We start from the raw sequence: 22473 nt of genomic DNA on the forward strand, positions 1-22473 counted from the left end.
GCGTGGAAAGGGCAGGGGTGGCGCGTTTTATAGGCGTGACCGCGTGAGCCCGTGAGGAGGCGTGAGGCCCGTCTGCCTGGCGCATCTGGGGACAGGTGTAATGTAATGCATATCATGTAGTAGTAGCAATGTAATGCACTATCATGTGTGCACTTTACCTTTTCGTGCCGTCGGTATTCGGCAAGCACTGTTCCTCCCGGATCCGGGTCCTCTACCATGCACCGCCCGATCGGTATCGGACGGTCGAGATCGTCCGATACGTCGGTCGGTTTGCGACGATATGGATATTTGTTCCCAGCAGGGGTTTATTATCCCGGGAGAAAACCGGTTCTGATTTCGTGAAATCTGGTTTTTTCGGACCATGTCTAAAACATAAACCGCTCGGGTTTTTGTGTGAAGTTAAAAAATTAAAATAAAAATGGATTATTAATTTTTTTCCAGATTTGTTCGGATTTCATCGGTTTTCTTTTGGTTTATCAATGGTTTCTACAAAATCCGAAGATACTGCTCGTGAGCGATTTTTATCTGATATCAGGATAGCGAACCACAGTTTCAAGGCATGTATGCATATGGTATGGAGTTGTGGTCAAGATAGACCAAGGGAGTATACCATTTGTTCGACTTAGGACAATACAAATGCCGTCTTAAGATGATCTGGACAGTCCATTGTACACCATCGAACGAACTAACCGAGCGCGAGAGACCATTCGTCCTTTCGCGCCCGGTACAGGTGGTTGGTTACTGGAGGGAGGGAGGCAGGAATAAGGGGGGTTAGCTGATTTTGTGAGCTGTGGAACAATCTCCTTTTTTTGTTCATGCTTTGTGATTGGGAAGAGGCGACTTCCATGTGATTTTGTGGGGACTTTCGGGTGGGCATTACATTATGGGTGGTGCGTGTGAGTGGCTTTGCAATCAGCACCAGAGAGAGAGAGAAAAAGAGAGACTTAAACCGAAGAAAAATGATTGAGAAAGAAGCAATATATTGGTGTTAGCCAGCTAATTAATTAGTACTCCATCCGGAGTACCAATCACTGGCTGCTGATGCTGCTGCCGCCACTAACCATGATCAGTCCCGTGCCAAGAAGGATTTGTCTCTCCCTTTGAAATCTCTTGCCACCTTTTTGGTGTTTGATTTGTCTCTGCATGGGTAGGTTGCCTGCATACTTTGCATTCAGGCTTCTGGTAGAGTGTGCTGCCTAGATGGCAAACGTGATGGACCGGCATTCTCCTTGCATCTTAGCTTTCTTTTTTTCTACTTCCTCCGTTTCATAATGTAAGACTTTCTAGTATTATCCATATTCATATAAATGTTAATGAATCTAGGTATATACATGTGTCTAGATTCATTAATATCTATATGAATATGGGTAATGCTAGGAAGTCTTACATTATAAAATGGAGGGAGTATAAGATAATGAAATAAATCCTTTAGCTAGCCATCTACATATATATTTCTATCTGCAAATAAAAGCAAGAGATAGAAATAATATGAAATTTCTGATGCAACCCTGTATCAGTTATTGCTTTTTATATCTTTTAATATGCTAACAATTTCTATCTGTAAATTAAAGTGAGAGATATAATTAATATGGATTTATGATGGAAGAAATATATCTTCTATTTTTTTAATGTATTAACAATTTCTATATGCAAAATTAAAGTGAGAATAGGTCATATTAAGTTTGAATTTCAGATGCAATGCTGTATACAACTGTCTATTTATTTATTTTTAATATATCAAATCAGTTGGACCATCTTGGTCCCACTATAGTATCATTAAAAATAGGATAAAAAATAGTGTTAATATATTCTGGCATGAAAAATGCATGTAGGCACAAGTTGCGTGTGTGCTCATGGTTACGTTCATGCATGGTTGACCGGTGTCTTTGCCCTTTATTCCTTGCGTCTCCGGTTCGACGAAACTTGGGCTCCAATAATCTGTCAATCTCCCTGCAATAGATTGCATCTACAACTAGCTAACTGCCTTTCAAGACTAGCAGTCTTCTGCCATGATGGTGGTTGATAGAGAATTGGAAGTATTCAATGAAATTGGTACAATCTGTGTTTGCTTGGATAAAAAAAGAAGAAGAAGAATTGGAAGAACTTGCAGTTAATTTTGTCTGCAGGTTGGTTATTGGTTCCATCTCTGATCTTTATCTTGCCAATTGGAGGATATCTCCTTCACCGTTGTAACTGCAACAATGACATTGTTGTCCAAGAGCTAGAGTGAACAGCTGGCCAATTGTGATAGGTGGTTAGCAACTGAGATCACTAAACAGTGGAAGCCAACACCACACATGCATCTCTCATCTTATTAGAGCAGAATAATCAATCATGGTTAGAAAAAAAAAGAAATGAATTGCCTTAACCAACATCACCAGCAACAGGCATATACATGTCCATTAAGCAAAGAGGGCATATTCTCAGTGTGATTCAGACATGGGCATCAACTAAGCAAAGCAAAGCTAAACACTGTGCTTAAACCGCACAAACGAATCAAATGGAAGTATATATATACAGAGGATTTTGATGGGACAACACCCAACTCAAAGAACACCACACTTGCATGGTTGATCAAGCATGGACCAGCAACACCATTATTATGAGTGAAGACTTGTATTTGGAGCTAGCTAAACCTGAGCTAGCAACCAACACTTTAGTCTGAACAATAACAAGATGTTGGTGGTGACAGTAGCCATCAGCCACAGGCATCCCTGTATATATTGTTATTAGCGAACTATAAAGAATCCCCTTCTCTGAAAATGCACCACCACCACACATGGACACAGACACAGACATTCATAACGAACTCGCACTTGTGATCACAAATTAAAGCTGCCCTCTCTTTGCCCAAGCACTCACGTCGTTGATCTCATCTTATCCTTAATCAGGTCTACTGCTACTGATTGAGTGATTGTTGCCCAAAATTCAGAGCAAAGCTAGAACAACTTTGTTTGAGTGCACAAAAAGAAAAGAAGATGATGATTAACTTATCAGCAGTTTTGATTTGGGTTCTGGACTAAATCATTGACATGGAGAGTGGAGCTGTCGACTGTAAATGTCTGAAAAGACGATGAGCTTTGGCCGCGTGCAAGACGACGAGGCAGATTGGTACTACCTTCAATTTGTTTTTAAATAACTGACAGGAGACATTCACTTTCACACTTTAACCATTCGTCCTCTTACAAATAATTTACAAACACTTAAACCACGTCATTAAAGTGTAATTGTAGGTCAAAAGTCAAATACTCCCTTTGTCCTATAATATAAGGATTTTGGGTAGATATAACACATCCTAATTTATCCTGATTCATTGTATTAGAATGTGTCATATCCACCCAAAATTTCTTATATTATAAGACAGATACAGTAGTAGGGATTAGTTATATAACTTTTGAAAAAAATCATCTCAAAATTAAAATTTATCGAATGTGACTACAGTACAACCTTAATTAATATAATTATAGTGTAATTAGAAAGTAATTACAATATATTTTAGGTGTAAGACTCATAAAACCACACAACACATGTAGTAGCTCAGTGGATGTAAGGTCGTACATGGGATCGAGCCCCTGCACGTGAGATTTTTTTCTCCCGCCACCCGTGAATCTTTACTCGTATCCAAACTGCTGAAAAAAAGGGATAAATTTCTCCTCAGTTTCCTGTCAAATATATAAAACAACATATCTAAAGTTAAATAGTTGTGTCTTATATTTTAGAAAAAAAATCAATTATTTGAAAACATAGTACTTTGATCTTCGTCTTATTTAATTTTTTAATTAAAAACATAAGTCACATATAAACTATCACATAATCTCGTAACAATAAAAATAATAATTACAAAAAAATTAAATAAGACGGATGATTAAAGTTAGACATACTCATGTTTTATCATCTCATAACAATAAAAATACTAATTATAAAAAAAATTTAAAGCGAACGATTAAAGTTAGGCACGGAAACTTATAATTACACTTGAGATGGAATGGAGGGAGTAAGTGAAGCGAAGATGAAAGTCCGGCGAGAAGGAAGTCGGAGGTCACAAGCAATCTTAGCTGTGTCGGACGGCGACGACCACGAAGAGGCCGGGACCGGACGACGGCGAGGGAGGAAGACAGGGCAGTGCGTGTCGCCGTCGATCACCCACGCAGCAGAGATCGCTCTCCTGCCAGCTTGGTTGGCAGCAGCGCCGCCAGCTGCAACGCACACGGCACCTCGATCGATCGATCGAGTTCGCCGACGGCTCCCGTTTCTTAAATTTCCCCGACAGCGACCGCCCGGCCACTCATCTTGCATCATCAAAACGTGAATGATTGGAGCTGGAGCTTCCGATCGACGAGAGTGATCACTCATCACTCATCACACCAATTAGCTACGACGTACTGCAGCTGCTGATTGCTCACTACTTCATCCGAATTATTATTATTATTATTATTATTATTATTATTATTATTATTATTATTATTATTATTATTATTATTATTATTATTATTATTATTATTATTATTATTATTGAACCATTTTATTTTTTTATTTTAAAAATAAGCTGTTTTAAAATTTACTTTTAAATCTGAACCTTTAGACCATGGTATCCCGCCTGACGTGCTAAAACAACGTCACAATGTCACCCGTAGTTGTTGCTAACACGTACGGTGCGCCACATCACGAGGGGTTAGAGTATTAGCTAGCGGTGTTATTTCGCCACGCGTGACAAAATGTTCAGCATTGTAAATAAGTTTTGAGAATATTCAATTTAAAATTTAGAAATTAAATGGTTAAAAAAATCACATGCTGCTGATCTGAACTTTTTTATTTTTGTTTATTTATTTATTTATTTTTTCTGGGGTTTCTTGCCGTGTTTGATTAGTGGTTGTTGCGGGGTTAGGTTAGGTGCGAGTCGCTGTATTGAATCGTTATATATGCTTGCAGCTATAGCTAAATTATTCTCGCGGCGAAGGCGACGTATTACGTGAGTGCTCTCGATCGATCGATCGATCGGTTGTTGTGGTGTGCATGCGAATTGGAGAGATCAACGCGATCGAGCTGCTAATTAAGCTAACCACTCACATCACTAGCAACTGAACACAGGGAAATTAAGCATCAGTAGTGTGGAAGCTTCAGATGCTGTTCTTTTCTTCCATTTCAGGCCAGTCCATCCATCATCATATCTCTGACGACGACAATGATCAAACGGAGATTTCGATTCTTAAATCGGGGACAGGTAATCGACAGTCGAACAGTGTCTCATCTTCCATCGCATTGGTGGATGATAATTAATATATATATTCATAAATTTATCGATTTCAGGTCACAAATTATGAGTCAACCAACTTTGATCATGGTGAGACTACCTCTTGATTTCGCCATCGATCGTATGGGTTTCTATTAAACCACATCGATATGTACAAAAGGATGGGGCCCTGGATATGTATATATTTCTATGGAATTTACTAACTCGCATCTATCAGCAAACTAGGCTAGGCTTGCATCACATAAATTCTGAACCTGTCATGTTCTTGATTAAGTCTGATGACGATGTTCCTTATTCTGATGTGTCATTTGTTTCCCCTCTCATTTGTAGGAACTAGCTAGGCTGCTTTTGGATTATCACTCCAGTTGACTTCTTTTTATGGAAACAATGGTGGTTATATTAAATATAAGAAATCATCACAACCTTGATAGTTCTAGTACATGAGAAATAAGGTACCGATACAGAACAAAGAGGATCTACATACATCTTAAAATGCCACAAGAGATACAAGTACACAAGCACAGCCATAACACTAATCAACTCTGGACCGCACAAAAGTCTTTCTATCGACCACCATCTTTGATCATTTGGCAAATCTCTAAAACGGCATCACCAAACAAATCAGTGACCCACCTAAAACCGACACTGTCGATTGGATAATCTGCAACCTGATCAATGTCTTTCAAGATCTCCATTGAAGAACCCGTGAAAACAATAGCAAAAGTAAAAAGGCAAAAGAATCTAAATAAATTGACCTAACTCCATAAACATCATAATAGACTAAAACTCAATTTTGTTTAGAACAAATCCTAAACATACTTAGGCGTTCGTTACTTGAAGGTTGGGAACCCATCTCCCCGCACGAAAAACGGAGCAGTCCATTAGCACGTGATTAATTAAGTATTAGCTATTTTTTTAAAAAAATAGATTATTTTGATTTTTTAAAACAACTTTCTTATATAAACTTTTAAAAAAAACGAACCGTTTGACAATTTAAAAAGCGTGCACGCAGAAAATGAGAAAAATGGGTTGGGAAGTGAAGTTCCGAACACACACAACAACGAAAAACTACCTATCCCCTTCCCCTCCTCGTCAACAAGGACGCTAGAGAAGGGGAAGGACCGAAGGAGGGAGGCTAGGATGGCGCCCATACTCCAGTTGATTGAAAGCACCTAATCTACAAATAGTCCAAAACAGACGATATTCTAAAACTGATCCTAAACTCCAAACTTGTCGTGGTCCCGAGTTCATGACATCTCAGATGATGATAATTTTTTTTTCATTACTCTGAAATTTCTTTCAATTTTGGATGTCTATTTCTAACTGAAAAATGTGCACATGACGTAATTAAAATGTGGCCACGCCAGCCTAGTGGGCTGACATCCAAGTCTACATGGCACATCTTCAGAGCCTTATCTCCAAGAAATTCAGAAGTACGAGGGCTGTGAGAGTGACTTGTTTGCAACCAAGCCTAAGCCCCTGCTAATGCTGAACTAACACAAGAACAAGAACATAATAGGAGGCTAGCTAGGCCAACAAACAATTTTGTTTCATTTGTGAGTCTACCTAACCTAGATCGCCACCGCCTCCAAAACCATAGGATGATTGGCTTAGCTAGTTAGGCAGGGGATTAATTAATTAATTAATTAATATTTGTTGGACCAACCGAACATGCACTCAAAATTTGTGGAGGAAAAAGAAAACTATTGCCAACATTATGCAAGAAGAGAATTCTCTGGTTGTGCTATCAAACTCGAAGAAGTGGCTGAATATTTTACAACAGATTAAATAGTGGAGGGGCAGAGCATGATAATGGATAATTTAAAAACACAAATTTGGTAGCCACACTTAATACAAGGTGAGCCCGTTCATGACCTACAAAATATTGAAGTGTTTTTTTTTCCTTTTGTTTCGTTATATCAACATATATACTCTAGAGCTTCAATTAAATAAAAATCACATGGCAGTCTCATATCAGATAGAACAATTGACCCAGTCTTTTGGGTTGTATGCTTACAACTTTTATGACAGCTTTAGTTAAACCAGCTTGTACAACATGCCCTGTTTGAACTAGGCTAAAGAAACACCACCCATTAGGGATGGTGGGCTAGTTTAGAGGAATGGCAAGGTGGTTAGGAAGCATTACCTAATGGTTAATCACTTAAGGTTACTAACCGTTTAATAGTACTATTTAACCTATAATATCATATAAAAAACTGTTCATGATCTCGCTTTAAGCATTTTTTTAAACAATTGTCGTACCTGCTATGTGACAGTTTATTAGGGAAAAGTTCGAATAACATCCCTGAACTATTAGGTCAGTATGAACTACCCCCTCAGACCCGAAAATCAGACATTTTTCACCATCAACTATTAATATCGAACGAATTACCCCCCTCACTTAAACCGGAGTGGTTTTGGTCCTACGTGGCACTCCAATCAGCAATTCTTCTTTCTTATGGGCTCCACCTGCTGTGGGTGCGATGTCTGGTTTTCAGACCTAAGGGGGTAATTCGTACTCACCCAATAATGCAGTGGTGTAATTTGGACTTTTCCCCAATTTATCATATATTTGTATTGATCTGTTACAGATTTTAAGCATAACAATTCATGATTTTAAACCATTAGGGATCCTCTGCTACCTCTAAAGGTTCAAGACTAATCATCAGGGATAGACCAGGCCTAGTCCACCTAGGCCTGGGTATCGAAGCTCATTTAGGTGCAGAATAAGTCTATTTTTCCTCCCTCATATCTTTGCCTTAATCGAATCGCATCACTCAACCGTAAAACCATGTATAACACCTCCCGCATCTCTAGAAACCAGTGCAAATAAACTCCTCAAGTGGTTTGGAAGGTGCGTTCGGCTGACGTGGCACATTGATCATGATTGACTAGCTGAGTCAGCAAGTGGGACCCATATGTCATCCTAAGTCCACCCTTACTAACCATATCCAAGCGGCCAAGCCTCCGCTACCACTCAAGCAAGAGCGACCACGCAACCAAAACATTACGCAAACACATTTTTTTTAAAAAATAAATTCATATATATCTAGAGAGAAAAAACATGACAAGAAATCGATAATAATACAAAAGCTATGATGGTGTGCAATGTCCGTGTGCATGCGTGCACGCATTGCAACCGGCCCAAATCAAGGCCCATCGATCAGTGAATACTCATGGGCCGGCGGCCCACCACCGCTTCATCTCCTCCTCCGACGACGGGAGCACCCCCGCCGCATCGCCACCGACGAGGAGGAGGCCATTGCCGGCGGCGCCCCCGGTGAGCCGCTGCACCACGTCCCTGAAGCTCGCCTCGTCCGCGCTCACCCTCGCCGTCACGATGTGCGTCACCTTCACCTCCTCCCGCCTCCTCTTTCTCGTCGCCGCCGCCGCCCCCAACTCGCCGCCGCCTTGATCTGGTCGGATTCCCATCAACGGTGACGCGAACTAGCTAGCTTAGCTAAATACTGCGACGATCTACACTGCTACTCTACTCATCATCCGTACTAATTAAGATTTTATATATAGCTAGCCGGCATGATTAATTACCAGTGATTCCGCTAGATCTCAAAAGAGAGCCAGCTAAGAGCGAGAGGAATCAACCAAGAATGGTCGCTGCGCGCGTGCGCGAGGAAGACGAAGACGAGGAGGAAGAAGAAGAAGCTGAGGCAAACTGAACCGGCCGTACGTTGAATGAAGAACAGGGAGGGAATTGTCTATGGACAGGAATGGTCGTCGTCGTCGTCTCCGGTGAAATCTTTGCAGATCGAGATTAATTAGCGTATCAAGTGATCGATCCATGCGTCAAAGCATATAGGAGTATTTTTTATTCGATTTCGTTTGTTTTTTCCTCTTTAAAGTCGAAACCGTTGGTTGCAGTCAGTGACGGATCTAGAAAATTGATTCGTTGGTGACTTGAAGTCATGATATGTATATCGGTGTCTAATATGCTCATTATAATTAGAATATTGTGTCATAATATATGGATAAGCAGTTTAATTATAGGTTTTGTCGAAAGTCATCAGTGTCATTTAACACCGACGCTAACATCGTAGATCCGCGCTGGTTGCAGTGCAAGCTGGAGTTGGTACTGCTGACAGCAATGCGTACGTGGATAGCGACGTACGGTCGGATTTCCTCTGGATGCATGCGCAGGCCGTCCGTACAGAGCACGTCCACGTGGCTTGGACTTCTCGATCACGTGTAGAACAAATCGAATGGCACACACGGCCATAGAGATTATCAGAAACAACCACGTCTAAGTAAGGAATAAGTTCACCGGAGGTCCCTTAACCACAAAACCAGAAATCTTCACCCCTAAACTATACAAAACCGTTCAAAAGAGGTCCCAAGACAGTATAGTGGGCTGGTTTCGCTAACGTGACATCCTAGTCAGTACAAATAATAAAAATAAATATGCGGAGCCCACATGTAAGTGACCCTCATTTTTCTATTGTTCTCTTTTTCTCTCCGGGCACGGGCGGAGGCAGGCGGAGCGGCGGTGTCGGCGGGAGCGGCTGCGAGGGCAAGCGGCGAGCGAGCGTGGCTGCGAGGGCGGGCATCGGCGAGTGCGGTTGCAACGGCAAGCGGAGGCGGTCGACGCGACGGAGGTGGCAGGAGAGGAGGAGAGGAGGCGCGCCGACACGAGAGGTGGGGGCGTCGGCGGGAGAGGCGGCCGGCCAGTCCACGCCCGCCCAGTCCTCATGATTAGGAGGCGTTAGTATTGGGGATTTGTCCTGATGTTTTGAGAGGTAACTGCTCATTTTCATTGCTGAACGCGCAAAGATGTAGTATAGAGGAGGGGGGTGAATAGGCTTTCCTTAAAATTACAAACAAATTTGCAGCTTTAAATTCAGCAGGACCGGAACCTCCGGATGTAGAACACTAGAACTTCCGGTCTGCTCAGACTGTCCGGAACTTCCGGGCAACAGAAAAACCTGAAGACCTTAACAGGGACTTGAACTAAATTGCACGAAATAAACTACTGGATGAAAGAGCATATATACAATCACAGCAACATGCACAGAATCATCACAGAGAGGACAAGGGTGATTTTTTCCTGAAGTTCAGATCTTGCAATCCTACTCTCCGTTGAGGTGCTCCAAAGAGCTGGGTCTCAATTAACCCCTTGCCTCACTTGTGCAAAGATCCCAGAAAAAGTCCAAGGCCTTCAACTCAACACCCCTAGGTCATTTTCTAGATCCACAAGATCTTTGTAAGCTCACAGGCGACACCTAACCATCTAGGAGAGGATCTCTAAGAGTAATAAGCCCAAGTGACAACCCACAAGATATCCAAAGTACTCAATCAAACCTACTCTTCAAACCTTCTCCAAATCACTCCTACACTCTCAATCTCACAAGAATAGCTCTAGATTTGAGTGGAGGAAGCAAAGGGATCTTGGGAGAGGCTAGAAAAACCTAGGGCATGAAAGAACTGAAGTGAAATGGCCAAAAAGTGAGCTGGGTGCGATCTGGATATATATAACGGCTAGGTGACATCATCTAGCCGTTACTCACATTTTTGAACTGGAAGGGGTCTGGAACTTCCGGACAACACTTGGGAAAATTTTCAACTCACAAGGTCCGGAAGTTCCGGGTCTAGGGACCAGAACTTCCGGTCAGCCTTCTCTGTCCGGGCCAGAGCCATTTCCAAAAATAGCTCCTAAAAATATTCTACCACTTGGATCTCACTAAGAGCACTTTTTATATCCCAGAGCCACGGTTTTTCCTAGAACTCAATTTCAATTATTAAACTATCCTATTGTCCTTCGAGCTTCAAATCCGCTTGAATGATTGTTGTGGGGGGTCTCCAAGCATCTCTTGATCTCCTAAGTTCACCTTGGGACTAATCACATAACTCAATAAAATCATTAGTCCCTTAACCTTATTCGTCATTAATCACCAAAACCCACTAGGGGGATAAATGCAACTTCAGTTGCTTGGATTGCTTGTTCAGTTTTGTGTTGATGTGCTTTCATGTGTAGCCCCTTTGGGTTTTTCTGCGTGGATTCCTCTTCATTCTGCATACTCGTTCACCTCCCAGTCATTTCTTCAGACAGCTCCCCGCCACCTCGGGTTATCACATAGATTTCCCTCAGATTCCTTGAATTATTTAGTTCTTGGATGAGCGTCTGGTTCCTGTTTCTTGGATGGTTGCTGATTTGCAGAGTATTCGGCAAGATCTTTGAACTGCTAGCATCCGAATACTTTTGAACTGCATTGATGTCCCAAACTGTTTTTTTTGTGCGGGGAGTAGGGGGCAAAGCCTGAGGAGGGCGGCTGCCCACACCCACCAGTCGTCGCACCCCTGGTGATGCGGCGCGCACGGAGCGACCTGGAGCTCGCCCACCGCGCTCTGCCCGCAGCCCGGCGCCCTCCCGCGTCCACTCGCCCATGCTCTACTTCAATGCCCGCCTCCGCTTCGCCTGCAGCCCGGCGCCGCTCCGCTACCGCGCGGGCCAGCCGCCGCCCTCGCCCGTCGTCGGCGTTGACCTGGTTCTTCTGGATACTGTCTGGCCGGCCCGACGTGGAGAAAAGAGAAGAGAAGGAAAAAAGATGTGCAGCTGACATGTGGGCCCCATGTACTTTTTATAATTTTTTTGCTGACTAGGATGCCACGTCCGCAAAACCGGGCAAAAATATTGCCGAGGGACCTCCGGTGAACGGTTTATGAGAGTTTAGGGACCTCCGATAAAGTGATTTATAAGATCGTTCACAAAATGTATATATCTCTTATATAGTTTATAAACTATAGGAGATATATGTAAATTTTGTGAACAATGTTACTATCACTTTATCGGATGAAGGAATGACCAAAATAAAAGTTATAGATATTGATGAGTTATACAACTTTATTGTTGATGACCTTTTCAGTTGAAATCATTTAGTACTTGAAAATATTGTCTGAAGTTATCATTATTTGAAATTCAAATTCAAATTATAGAAACAAAGTCATATAGCAAAATGATCAAAACAAAAGTTATAGATATTGATGAGTTATACAACTTTGTTGTTGATGACTTTTTCATTTGAAATCATTTAGTATTTGAAAATGTTGTTTGAAGTTGTCATAATTTGAAATTCAAATTCAAATTATTGAAACAAAGTCATACAGCAAAATGACCAAAACAAAAGTTGTTGATCTTGATAAGTTATACAACTTTGTTATTGACATTTTTTTCATTTGAAATCATTTACTACCCTAAAAAATATTTGAATTGAGAGGAAGGAGGCATTATAGACTTCTCGGCGAGGGAGGAGCAAAAGGGCTGGGCCGGCGGCCCGAAGAGGGAGGAGGGGAAGGGGAAGCCGGCCCGTGGAGGAAGAGAGAGGCTGCGGGCTGCGGGCTAATAGTGTATACTTTATACCTTATACCATGGTATTTTGCTGTAATTTTTTTTAGAATATTTGTTATGCAAATTATACGAAGTTATAGAAGAATATATTTTGCTGTTGAGACTTAACAATTAGACTTCATATAATTGTGTTTTATGATGAATTGTAGACTGTTAAGACTTGAGAATTGAACTTGACAAAAGTTTGAAGCTCAGTTTGAGGGGTTTTTGTATTCCGATAAATTTTCGTTACCGTATCCGCGCCGGTTCGTTTTCGCTCTGTTTTCGGTTTCGATAATATTCGTTTCCGTTTTCGTTTTTGGGGTTTCCGATTCCGAAAAAAATATGGAAACGAAAACGATAAAGGTTGTTTCCGTCCGTTTCCGTACCGTTTTCACCCCTACTACCAACAATAAAATATCTTTCTACTGAGGTGTAAGAAAATCATAATTAATAGAATTTATAAATCAATAATTTGAACTATTTCTACCGAATATTGATACTAATATCTCTGTCCCAAAAAGAATTTATTTTTAACCATTCGTACATGTACCAATAGAAAACTGGCCTCCTTTGATTAATAGGAATAATGGAGAAAAAACATATGTACAAGAATTCTATGGGGATTGGTACTATTCGTCCCTTTGAATTGTAGGAATTGAACGGAGAAAAAGCATTGAAAAAAGTTCGACCATGATTTCAACAGAATTCGATAGGAAAATCAACATCAACCTTAGAGCTCATTTTTCTTTTCCTATGCATAGTATCGAGGCAAAGCACCCTTGGAAGATATGGTTTACCCTAGCAAAACCATTCAAATTTTGATTTACTATAAACTTAATACTCAACACATTCCTATGTTTTCCTATGCACCAATCAAATAATCATTCCTATAGTATCTATGTGTTCTCAATTCTCTGTTTTGCATATGATTTTCTATCATATTTCTTTTTTTTATTTGTACATTTTTTGAATCATGTGATTCAAAGGGGCCTAAAAAGACTAGAATGTTATTCACATTATTTTCAAACTTTAATAGATTGATTGCTTTAAACGTAAAGTCTTTCTGGAATATAAAGAATCCAAAAATAAAGTACTCTTCATAGGACATATTTTAGTGTAAATCGAAACCATCGAGAAAGAAAGCACTATGCTTTTCCGTGCGATACCATTTCTCTATTGGTAGATATTGGTGTAGCCCACGTGGGGTGTCACGTCTGCATTACCTTTTCTGTTACCCAGTTCCATGCTAAAAGAGCCTGGATGCCATGTTAGTCATACTTATGTAACCTAGAGATTCAGGAAGGAGTATTCTGCTAGACTGCTAATAGGAAGCTAGCTAGCCATATGCGATTGGATGTACTCCCTCCCCTCTAGTTTTACTCCCTAAATATTATGCATGTTGTATCACTAGATTTATATTTTAAAGTATTTTTATGTGATGCTAATATCATATTCGTTGGTAACGTAACATGAAGTAAATTAATAGTCAAAGTATATCATTTGAGATCGTGTAAAATATAGTTCTTATAATTTGGGACAGAGAGGAAGTACATTCTTTGAGATCAAATAAAATATTTTTTAGAGGAAGTACATTCTTATAATTTGGAGAGGAAGTACATTCTTTGAGGAAGTACATTTTTCACTCGAAACAAACTACACTAAAATGTATTCAATTGTGGAGTCAATGAAGCTAGTGATTCGGTGGGCGTAACTGGTATGAATTCTCCTCTGGCTATATATGCAATTAATCCACATTCAAACAATTAGTTTTTCAATAACAGAAATCAACCCAAGCCGCTCTACATCATAGTGAATATACATCATAATGAATAATGAGTACTAGCCTTTTCATCATCTAAAAAGACAGGAATAACATTTGGCTGGCCGGTCGGCTATCGCGAATGCAATCTGATATTCTCGCACCCAGTCTTGCTCTGTCCTGGTGGCCATCCCTGTCCAATAATGCTTAGCCATGCATCCATCAAGAAAATTCCTTTATCAATTCATCTAGTATATATTCCTTTTTGAAAGTTTGCATTTCAAAATGTACGACACCATTAATTTTTCGCATAACGTTTGACCATTTGTCTTATTAAATATATATATAAATATCATTTACTCTCTCTGTTTCATATTATAAGTCGTTTTTTTTCTTAGTTAAACTTTTTTAATTATGTTTAACCAAGTTTATAGAAAAAATTAGCAACATTTATGATACCAAACTAGTTTTATTAAATTTAACACTGTATATACTTTGATAATATGTTTGTTTTCTATTTAAAATATTACTATATTTATCTTTAAACTTGATCAAGTTTAAAGAAAAGTTTGACTAAGGAAAAAAGTCAAATCTTATAATATAATAAAAACGTAGGGAGTATTTTGTTGTTACTTATTTTATCATCAAACAAAATATAATCTCAACTTATACTTTACATATATAATAATATATATAAATATTCATTTATTTTGTTGTGTTTAGCTTTTCTGCCGCCGGCCGGGAATAATGTCTAGCCTTTCTGTTTGTATTGCATCATGCATTTTGCATATCTGCAAGTCGATCTGGAAGCTAGTTCTCCTCCACATATGCATGCATGCTTTGCTTCTCTGGCCTGGCCACCACACCTTTCAAGACAAATCTATGGATATGTACTATCTTTTTTTCTTATTTTTTTTAATCTAAGCATTTTGAGAAGTTTCAAAAGTTATCGATCTCAGAATTTTTAAAAGCTTAACCAAACATTGTATGAGTTTTGGAATCGGAAATATACCGAACACACCGCGAATTGTAGAATAGGTATGGTGAAAAATTAATGAGAGATGAAGCTTGTAAAACGTTAGGCCAGCTATAAGTTTTGCCATGCCAGATCAGCTACAGTACCATCTGATTCTATCGTAACAATAGAATCTACATTGTACCCTAGAGTATGTAATTTAATTGTGCACAACAATATTAGTAGCTATAGGGCCTGTTTGGGGGAGCTTCTAGCTGCATCAACTTCTCCCAGAATCAAAAGCTCTCAAAATAGTTCAGCTGTTGGTCCAGATTCTAAAAAGCTATAGTTATAGAATTTATAAAAGAACTAAAAGCCAGAAGCTAGGTAACCAGCTTTTCCAAACTCTCAGAGCCTGGTTACCAAACAGCTGTTCTTAACTCTGCCAAACATGCCCATAGTTAGCTTCATTATTTTACTGCTAGCTTCATTTATTTTGGACGGGGTTAGTACATATGTATCTGTCTCGAAATCGCCTCTGTAAATGGGGTCAGTTTCAGCACTTCTATCGACATGAAGAAGATAGAAAGGGCCATGCGAGAGAGAGTGTGTGAGAAAGAGAAGATTCTACCGGGCACAACAAAGTGTGTAAATGCATAAAGAAAAGATTCTACTGGGCACATCATAGTAAGGCTATTCTCAGCTCAATAACTAGGATGGTGTCCATAGCATTAAATAAGCTGCTACCTAATATGAAAAATGATGTGGCAAGTGAGTAAATGAGGAAAGAGAAGAAAACAAGGTCTTGCATGAGACATGGTTTCTACACAACATTGAAGACATCATGTGAGATAAATTTAATTTAAGCATGAAAAAGTGGTGTTTGTATTGAAAAAGTAGTGTCTAATACTAGTTTATTGATGATGTGAAGTTTATGAAAACTACCGTGTAGTGTCTTGGGTTGGTACTGCCTAAAGGGGCCGGCTAGCTATATAAACTGTACAGATGCAGAGAAGCTTGCACAACTAGTGCATCCCTGTCACTGTTTGGCTAGCTTAACCTTCCTGACATCTATCCTCTGGATTGAACGGCAGGAGATACCTAAGCTAGCTAGCAATCTCTATCGATCTGTTTGTTTACATGTTCAGTTAAAGGTTACTGAGAAATGCCTAGAGTTTTTCCGGCTAGCTTCATAAGTTAGTGGGTTAGCTGACCTAGATTCAAAGTCTAATCCTTTTATTTATTTGATATTAGATATCCTAACGTTTTTAGTTAGAGGTTATTAATTTGACATGGCCGGCAGCGGCAGGGACGATCCTCTTGTGGTTGGCAGGATTGTGGGTGATGTGCTGGATCCATTCGTCCGGATCACTAACCTCAGTGTCAGCTATGGTGCAAGGATCGTCTCCAATGGCTGCGAGCTCAAGCCGTCCATGGTGACCCAACAGCCCAGGGTCGTGGTCGGTGGCAATGACATGAGGACGTTCTACACACTCGTACGGATCATATCTTGGATGCAGAGACCCACCAGAAGTTATTTAATTACTTTCATTAATTATCATAAAACTAGACTATAAATTATATTTTTTACATGGATGCATGTTAATTTTGTGTGGCTTACGTACTAATCTAATTACCTACAGGTGATGGTAGACCCGGATGCTCCGAGCCCAAGCAACCCTAACCTTAGGGAGTATCTACACTGGTAGGCACCGATCAGATATGTTAGCTAGCTAATTGTATACATTCGTCCTAGAATATAAAGAATTTGGACCGGATTCTCAATCATTCGCGTTGATTCTCTTTGTCTGTCTGTAGGCTGGTCACCGATATTCCTGGTACCACTGGAGCAACATTTGGTCAGTAAACTAGTATATATATATAGTACTCATATCAATTTCGATGTAACAGCAACATATGTGGCAGTTCCATGAATTTTTATTACCTTGGTCCTACCCCATATATATACTTCAAAAATTGCATAATGACAAAATTATACTCCCTCCGTATTTTAATGTATGACGCCGTTGACTTTTTAACCAACATTTGACCATTCGTCTTATTTAAATTTTTTATGCAAATACAAAAATACTTATGTCATGCTTAAAGAACATTTGATGATAAATCAAGTCACAATAAAATAAATGATAATTACATAATTTTTTTGAATAAGACAAAAAGTCAAACGTTTGTTAAAAAGTCAATGTCGTCATACATTAAAATACGGAGGGAGTATCTATTTTGTCAAAAATTTTCGTCAGATTTGAAGGATAGGGCTGTACTTCTTCTATGCCAAAATGGAGGGTGGTGATCCCCTCAAAACTTGTAGAACAGCCACTGTTGATATATATATGGTGAATAACGTAGATAATTAAATTGATGCAGGGCAAGAGGTGATGTGCTACGAGAGCCCAAGGCCAACCATGGGGATCCACCGGCTGGTGTTCGTGCTGTTCCAGCAGCTGGGGCGTCAGACGGTGTACGCACCGGGGTGGCGCCAGAACTTCAGCACCAGGAACTTCGCCGAGCTCTACAACCTCGGCTCGCCGGTCGCCACCGTCTACTTCAACTGCCAGCGCGAGGCCGGCTCCGGCGGCAGGAGGGTCTACCCCTAGCTAGCTACGCATGCCACCCGGCCTCCATGCATGCAGCAGCTATAGCTAAGCTGAGACCTGCCTAGCTGTATATGCATGCAGGCTCTTAAGTGTGTATATATAAATAAATAAATGTATATCTACTATTATAAAATTATAAAAATATAAAGATGCTAGCGTTCATGCATTAGCTAGATCGATCGATGTATCAAGTTATCATATTATCTCTCCTCTATGCTAATATAACAAATGAATTATTATTGCAACTGAAACTTTTACTATATATATTGATACAATTAATTATTCTAGTTTTCTCATAAGCTAGCCAAACATTTTTTTCTCTTTTACCATTAATTTTTAAAAATTTATATATTGAACATCATAATATATATATTTTTTTATAATCAACATGAGAAAATAACTTACACATTTTTAAATTGTGAGAATTTTCAGAAATCGATGGCCATAGAAATGTTAAACTTGGGACAAAGCTATCAGAATGAAAAGTAATTTGAAAATGAGGGAGTAGAAAAAACCAATAAGGTATAATTCACTTCAGTACTATGCATGGTACAACTAGTATGCTAGTGATCAAAATCAGATACACAACCATGAGAAGACTGTCATGTGCTGGACATGGACTTCACAGTGGGCCGGATGTGGGTTGTCATAGGAAAGGGGGCTTGGCCCAGGAGCAAGTCATCCAGAGTATAAGTACACACTCCAACAAGAGAAAGGGGGCGATGAATTATTTTGAACCAATGGCTGCGGCCTCCTCCTCCTCCTCCTCCTCCTCCTCCTCCTCCTCCTTCTCTGTGTCTTCTTCCTCCTCTCTAGAGTTCTCCCACCCCCAACTCTGATTTCTACTCCTGGATTCAGATTCTGCTTGGCGTGACGCCAGCGTTGTCTCGGATTCCATTCTGCTACATGTATCCAAGTAATCGAGTGATTACTGCTGTGATTTGGCTCTAGAATTGTGGTTGTTCTGCTGTGATTTGTGTTGATTCGATGGAGAATATGTTGGATCGTGACAATATGGTATCAGAGCAGTCGATTCATGGGATTCCGATCCGGGAGATGCAGTGGACGACACATGGGGGCAGTGACGACTGTTGGGGCCAGGATTTGAGCCATGGAGGTGACACTGTCAGAGGCGCCCGCCAGGTGTTCGATGAAATGCCAAGCCGGTTAGGAAGTGCTGCAGGTGCTGCACTCCATGTCCAAGTGAACCACCTCATCTACCCTGTGTCTACCAATGTGATGCATCAAGTCTTCAACCCCTATGGAGCAGTGGCGGTGCAGATGCTTGCGGTCGATGCATGGCGTGTGGAGGCAATTGTTTGGTTTCGGACGACCTGCGACGCAGAGTGGGCTCAGGATGAACTCCACGGCCGCAATATCTACGACGGGGGCTGCGTGTTGGATGTGCAACATGTGCCGACCTCGCTCGAAGACAGAGCCGACACTGCGCCCACCAAGTGTTTGATGCAAGTACCAGGATGTGCCACCACAAAATCAGATACCGAGAGCACTCCTACTACTCTGGAACACGTGTTTCCGGCCACCATGAGTCTATCTGCGGCCAAATCAGCAGTCACAACAACGTCGGTTTCACTCACCGAGGCCATGGAGGCTGAGGCTAGCATGGACAAGGTGGTGGAGAACGCAGGCAAGGCCATTCAAGACCTGTGCACCAGGATCGATCGGATTTTGGAGGCATTTCACGACACCAAGGTGGATTTATCCGAGAACAAGGATTCCACTAGAGATGTGGCAGAGTTGAGCGCCAACACTAGTCCAACTACCATTGCATTGGAGGTCAGTGCTGAGGCTGGCCCAACTAACCATGTTGACTTAGCCAAGCTTGGCATGGGAACAACCATCGAGTGTTCAATGAAGGGAAAGAATCAGTTGGTTGATGATGATGGCAAAGACATGGCTAACGATGAGAGAACTGAGCTCATTGAAGTGGATACCAAGTTTACTTCTGTGAATTTATGCTTCAGAGATCCATGGTTAGCCCTCAATGCAATTCCTTCCAGGATCTTGATTGGGTGTCTGAGCCATGACCTTGGTGTTAACAATCTCTCGTTGGTTCCATCTACATTGGAAGTGCCTTACCATTGCTTTGTATTGGGCTCAGTATGTAGAGCTAGCTCACCACCAGTACCACTTTGGAGAGTGGCAGTTCCATGGTACAGCGATCAGGTCTTTTCAGGTTCTCGGCCCTCGCCATGGCCTGATCCATGGTTGTATTCAGGCAACGGAAGTGTGGTGGTATTTCAGCCTCTCCAACCATGGCCACCCCCTCTACAAGCCAAGAGCAAAGGTTCTATTGTTGAACGGCAGCTAGAACCGTGGCATGATCCTCAAATAAAACAAGATAACAGAGGCGTTGTGGTGAATCTCCTACAACCCAGACTTTCACCTGACAGATGGAATGAGTCTTGGTTCAGTTGTGATAATGCTTGGGAGTTAACACAAAGTCACTGCAAGCTCTTGCTGACAGAACATATGGCCTTGATGGCGCATAATGAAGAGAATCGCCTTGAGCAGAATCTGAGTCTGTGCGTGGTGAGCAAAAGGGCATCATCTCTTCAATTCAACGCTGACTTTTGGAAGTCAGCTTGGTGTGTCCAACTTGTGTTCAAGCAAACATTTGCAATTCAGAAAGTTATGTTTTCTAATGAGGCAATAATGAAGTCTTGGGATCATGTTGCTGCCAAACGAGACACAGATTATGACATCTCTCCTATGTTTGACGTCTCTACAATGACAAGGTTGCTGGCAAGAATCAATTTGCTTGATTCCAATTTCGGACAGGTGGATATGCAGACATTCCAAGCAAGTGCAAATGTTGTCACTGTTGTTGGCCTGAAGTACTCTCCTTTGGTGGTTAGAATGGCCTTTGCTAATCACCTGCACGCACCCTGGGACCCTGGAGGCAGTAACCTGGACACTCTCTTGCATGTTAGGAAGGACAGGCAACAACCACAACTACAACCACTGCAAAATGCCTTTCCTGATAGTGTGAGGGCGGACATGAAACCATTGCTGCAGATCATGGCTTTAATGACAAAGTTAATTAAACTATACTCTTGGCCTGCTTCTGGAAGATGGGGAGATCAAGTACTAAATCAAGTTCATGAATTGTGCAAGTGCAGTCAAGATCAGAGCCTATTCCAGTTCACTATCTCCACAGAGATGAAGATGACATGGCTTGGGGATCTTGAGACTATCAAACCTACGCTTTGCATGAGTATCAAGCTACCTGACTGCAGTTTTGGAAGAATGGAGTTGCCATGGGATCCTGGGGGCATGAATTTTGTGCCTCATTTGCACCAGCTTGAGGGCAAGCTGATTTTCAAGGGGAGAGGAATGTCATGTGCTGGACATGGACTTCACAGTGGGCCGGATGTGGGTTGTCATAGGAAAGGGGGCTTGGCCCAGGAGCAAGTCATCCAGAGTATAAGTACACACTCCAACAAGAGAAAGGGGGCAATGAATTATTTTGAACCAATGGTTGCGGCCTCCTCCTCCTCCTCCTCCTTCTCTGTGTCTTCTTCCTCCTCTCTAGAGTTCTCCCACCCCCAACTCTGATTTCTACTCCTGGATTCAGATTCTGCTTGGCGTGACGCCAGCGTTGTCTCGGATTCCATTCTGCTACATGTATCCAAGTAATCGAGTGATTACTGCTGTGATTTGGCTCTAGAATTGTGGTTGTTCTGCTGTGATTTGTGTTGATTCGATGGAGAATATGTTGGATCGTGACAAAGACGCTCGGAGAACAACGAGAGGGCGGATCGATCGATGCCGGGAAGCTTGGTGGCCGGAGTTAATGGCGTCGATTCGCCGGAGATGAAAAGCCATCGATTCAAGGCAATTCAAGGCTAGGGTTCGTCAGGTGGAAGGAAGTCAGGAACCGATCGATGCCGTGGCTGGAGGAAGACGACGCTTCCGACAGGTGGGCCCGGAGCGCGTCCACGCACGCAGACGTAGGCTGGTCCAAAGCAAGGGGAGGAGAGAACCATATGGGCTAGAAGTGGAGAAGAATAGCAGGCCGAGCTGAATTGGAAAGAATTGGGCCGCCCTGGATTTAGAAGGGAAAGAGAGGAGGGGACCTGGGCTAGCAGTGTTGGGCTTAAAAAAAGGTTGGAGAGGAAGGGAGTGAGCGACTGGGCCGGAACTGGGCCGGGGACATGGAAAAGGGATGGAGTGAAGTTCAACATGAATAGTTTCCTCTGATAACTTTTCAGGGAGAGGATTTTTAGATGAGAATGAATATTTTGTATCGTTTTGAATTCAAATTTTGGCATATCGGTAGCGCGAGCAGTGCCATCTAAACCGGAAACCAAAATATGTACGTGATTAGCACTATATTTAGTGAAGATTAGCGTGATTAGTTATATTTTTTTTCTTTTCCTGAGTAATTAGTTTGTATCTACGAGCCTGTTCAGATTGGTGCCAAAATAAACCTTACCAAAATTTGGCAATGCCAAAATTTTGGCAATTTTACAACGTTGCCAAAATTTTGGTAGAATTGGTTTCATAATGTTGCCAAAACTCTATACACAT

At 41.3% G+C, this 22473-nt stretch overlaps 2 protein-coding genes across 2 annotated transcripts; both read left to right on the plus strand.

Annotated features, from left to right (window-relative positions):
* The first annotated feature begins 16339 nt into the window (after nt 1-16339).
* On the plus strand, nt 16340-18108 carry LOC4340184 (protein RICE FLOWERING LOCUS T 1-like). The gene is made up of 4 exons (NM_001421188.1): nt 16340-16800; nt 16948-17009; nt 17123-17163; nt 17690-18108. The coding sequence occupies exons 1-4, from the start codon at nt 16597-16599 to the stop codon at nt 17917-17919; spliced, it is 537 nt and encodes a 178-aa protein (NP_001408117.1). The 5' UTR covers nt 16340-16596; the 3' UTR covers nt 17920-18108.
* Nucleotides 18109-18725: 617 nt separating this feature from the next.
* Nucleotides 18726-21566, plus strand: LOC107281235 (uncharacterized). Its single transcript, XM_026026567.2, has one exon. It carries the CDS (start codon nt 18907-18909, stop codon nt 21496-21498), a length of 2592 nt encoding a protein of 863 aa, XP_025882352.1. The 5' UTR covers nt 18726-18906; the 3' UTR covers nt 21499-21566.
* Nucleotides 21567-22473: the final 907 nt, after the last annotated feature.

Source organism: Oryza sativa, chromosome 6 (genome assembly GCF_034140825.1).
Source record: "Oryza sativa Japonica Group chromosome 6, ASM3414082v1".
Classification (NCBI taxonomy): domain Eukaryota; kingdom Viridiplantae; phylum Streptophyta; class Magnoliopsida; order Poales; family Poaceae; genus Oryza; species Oryza sativa.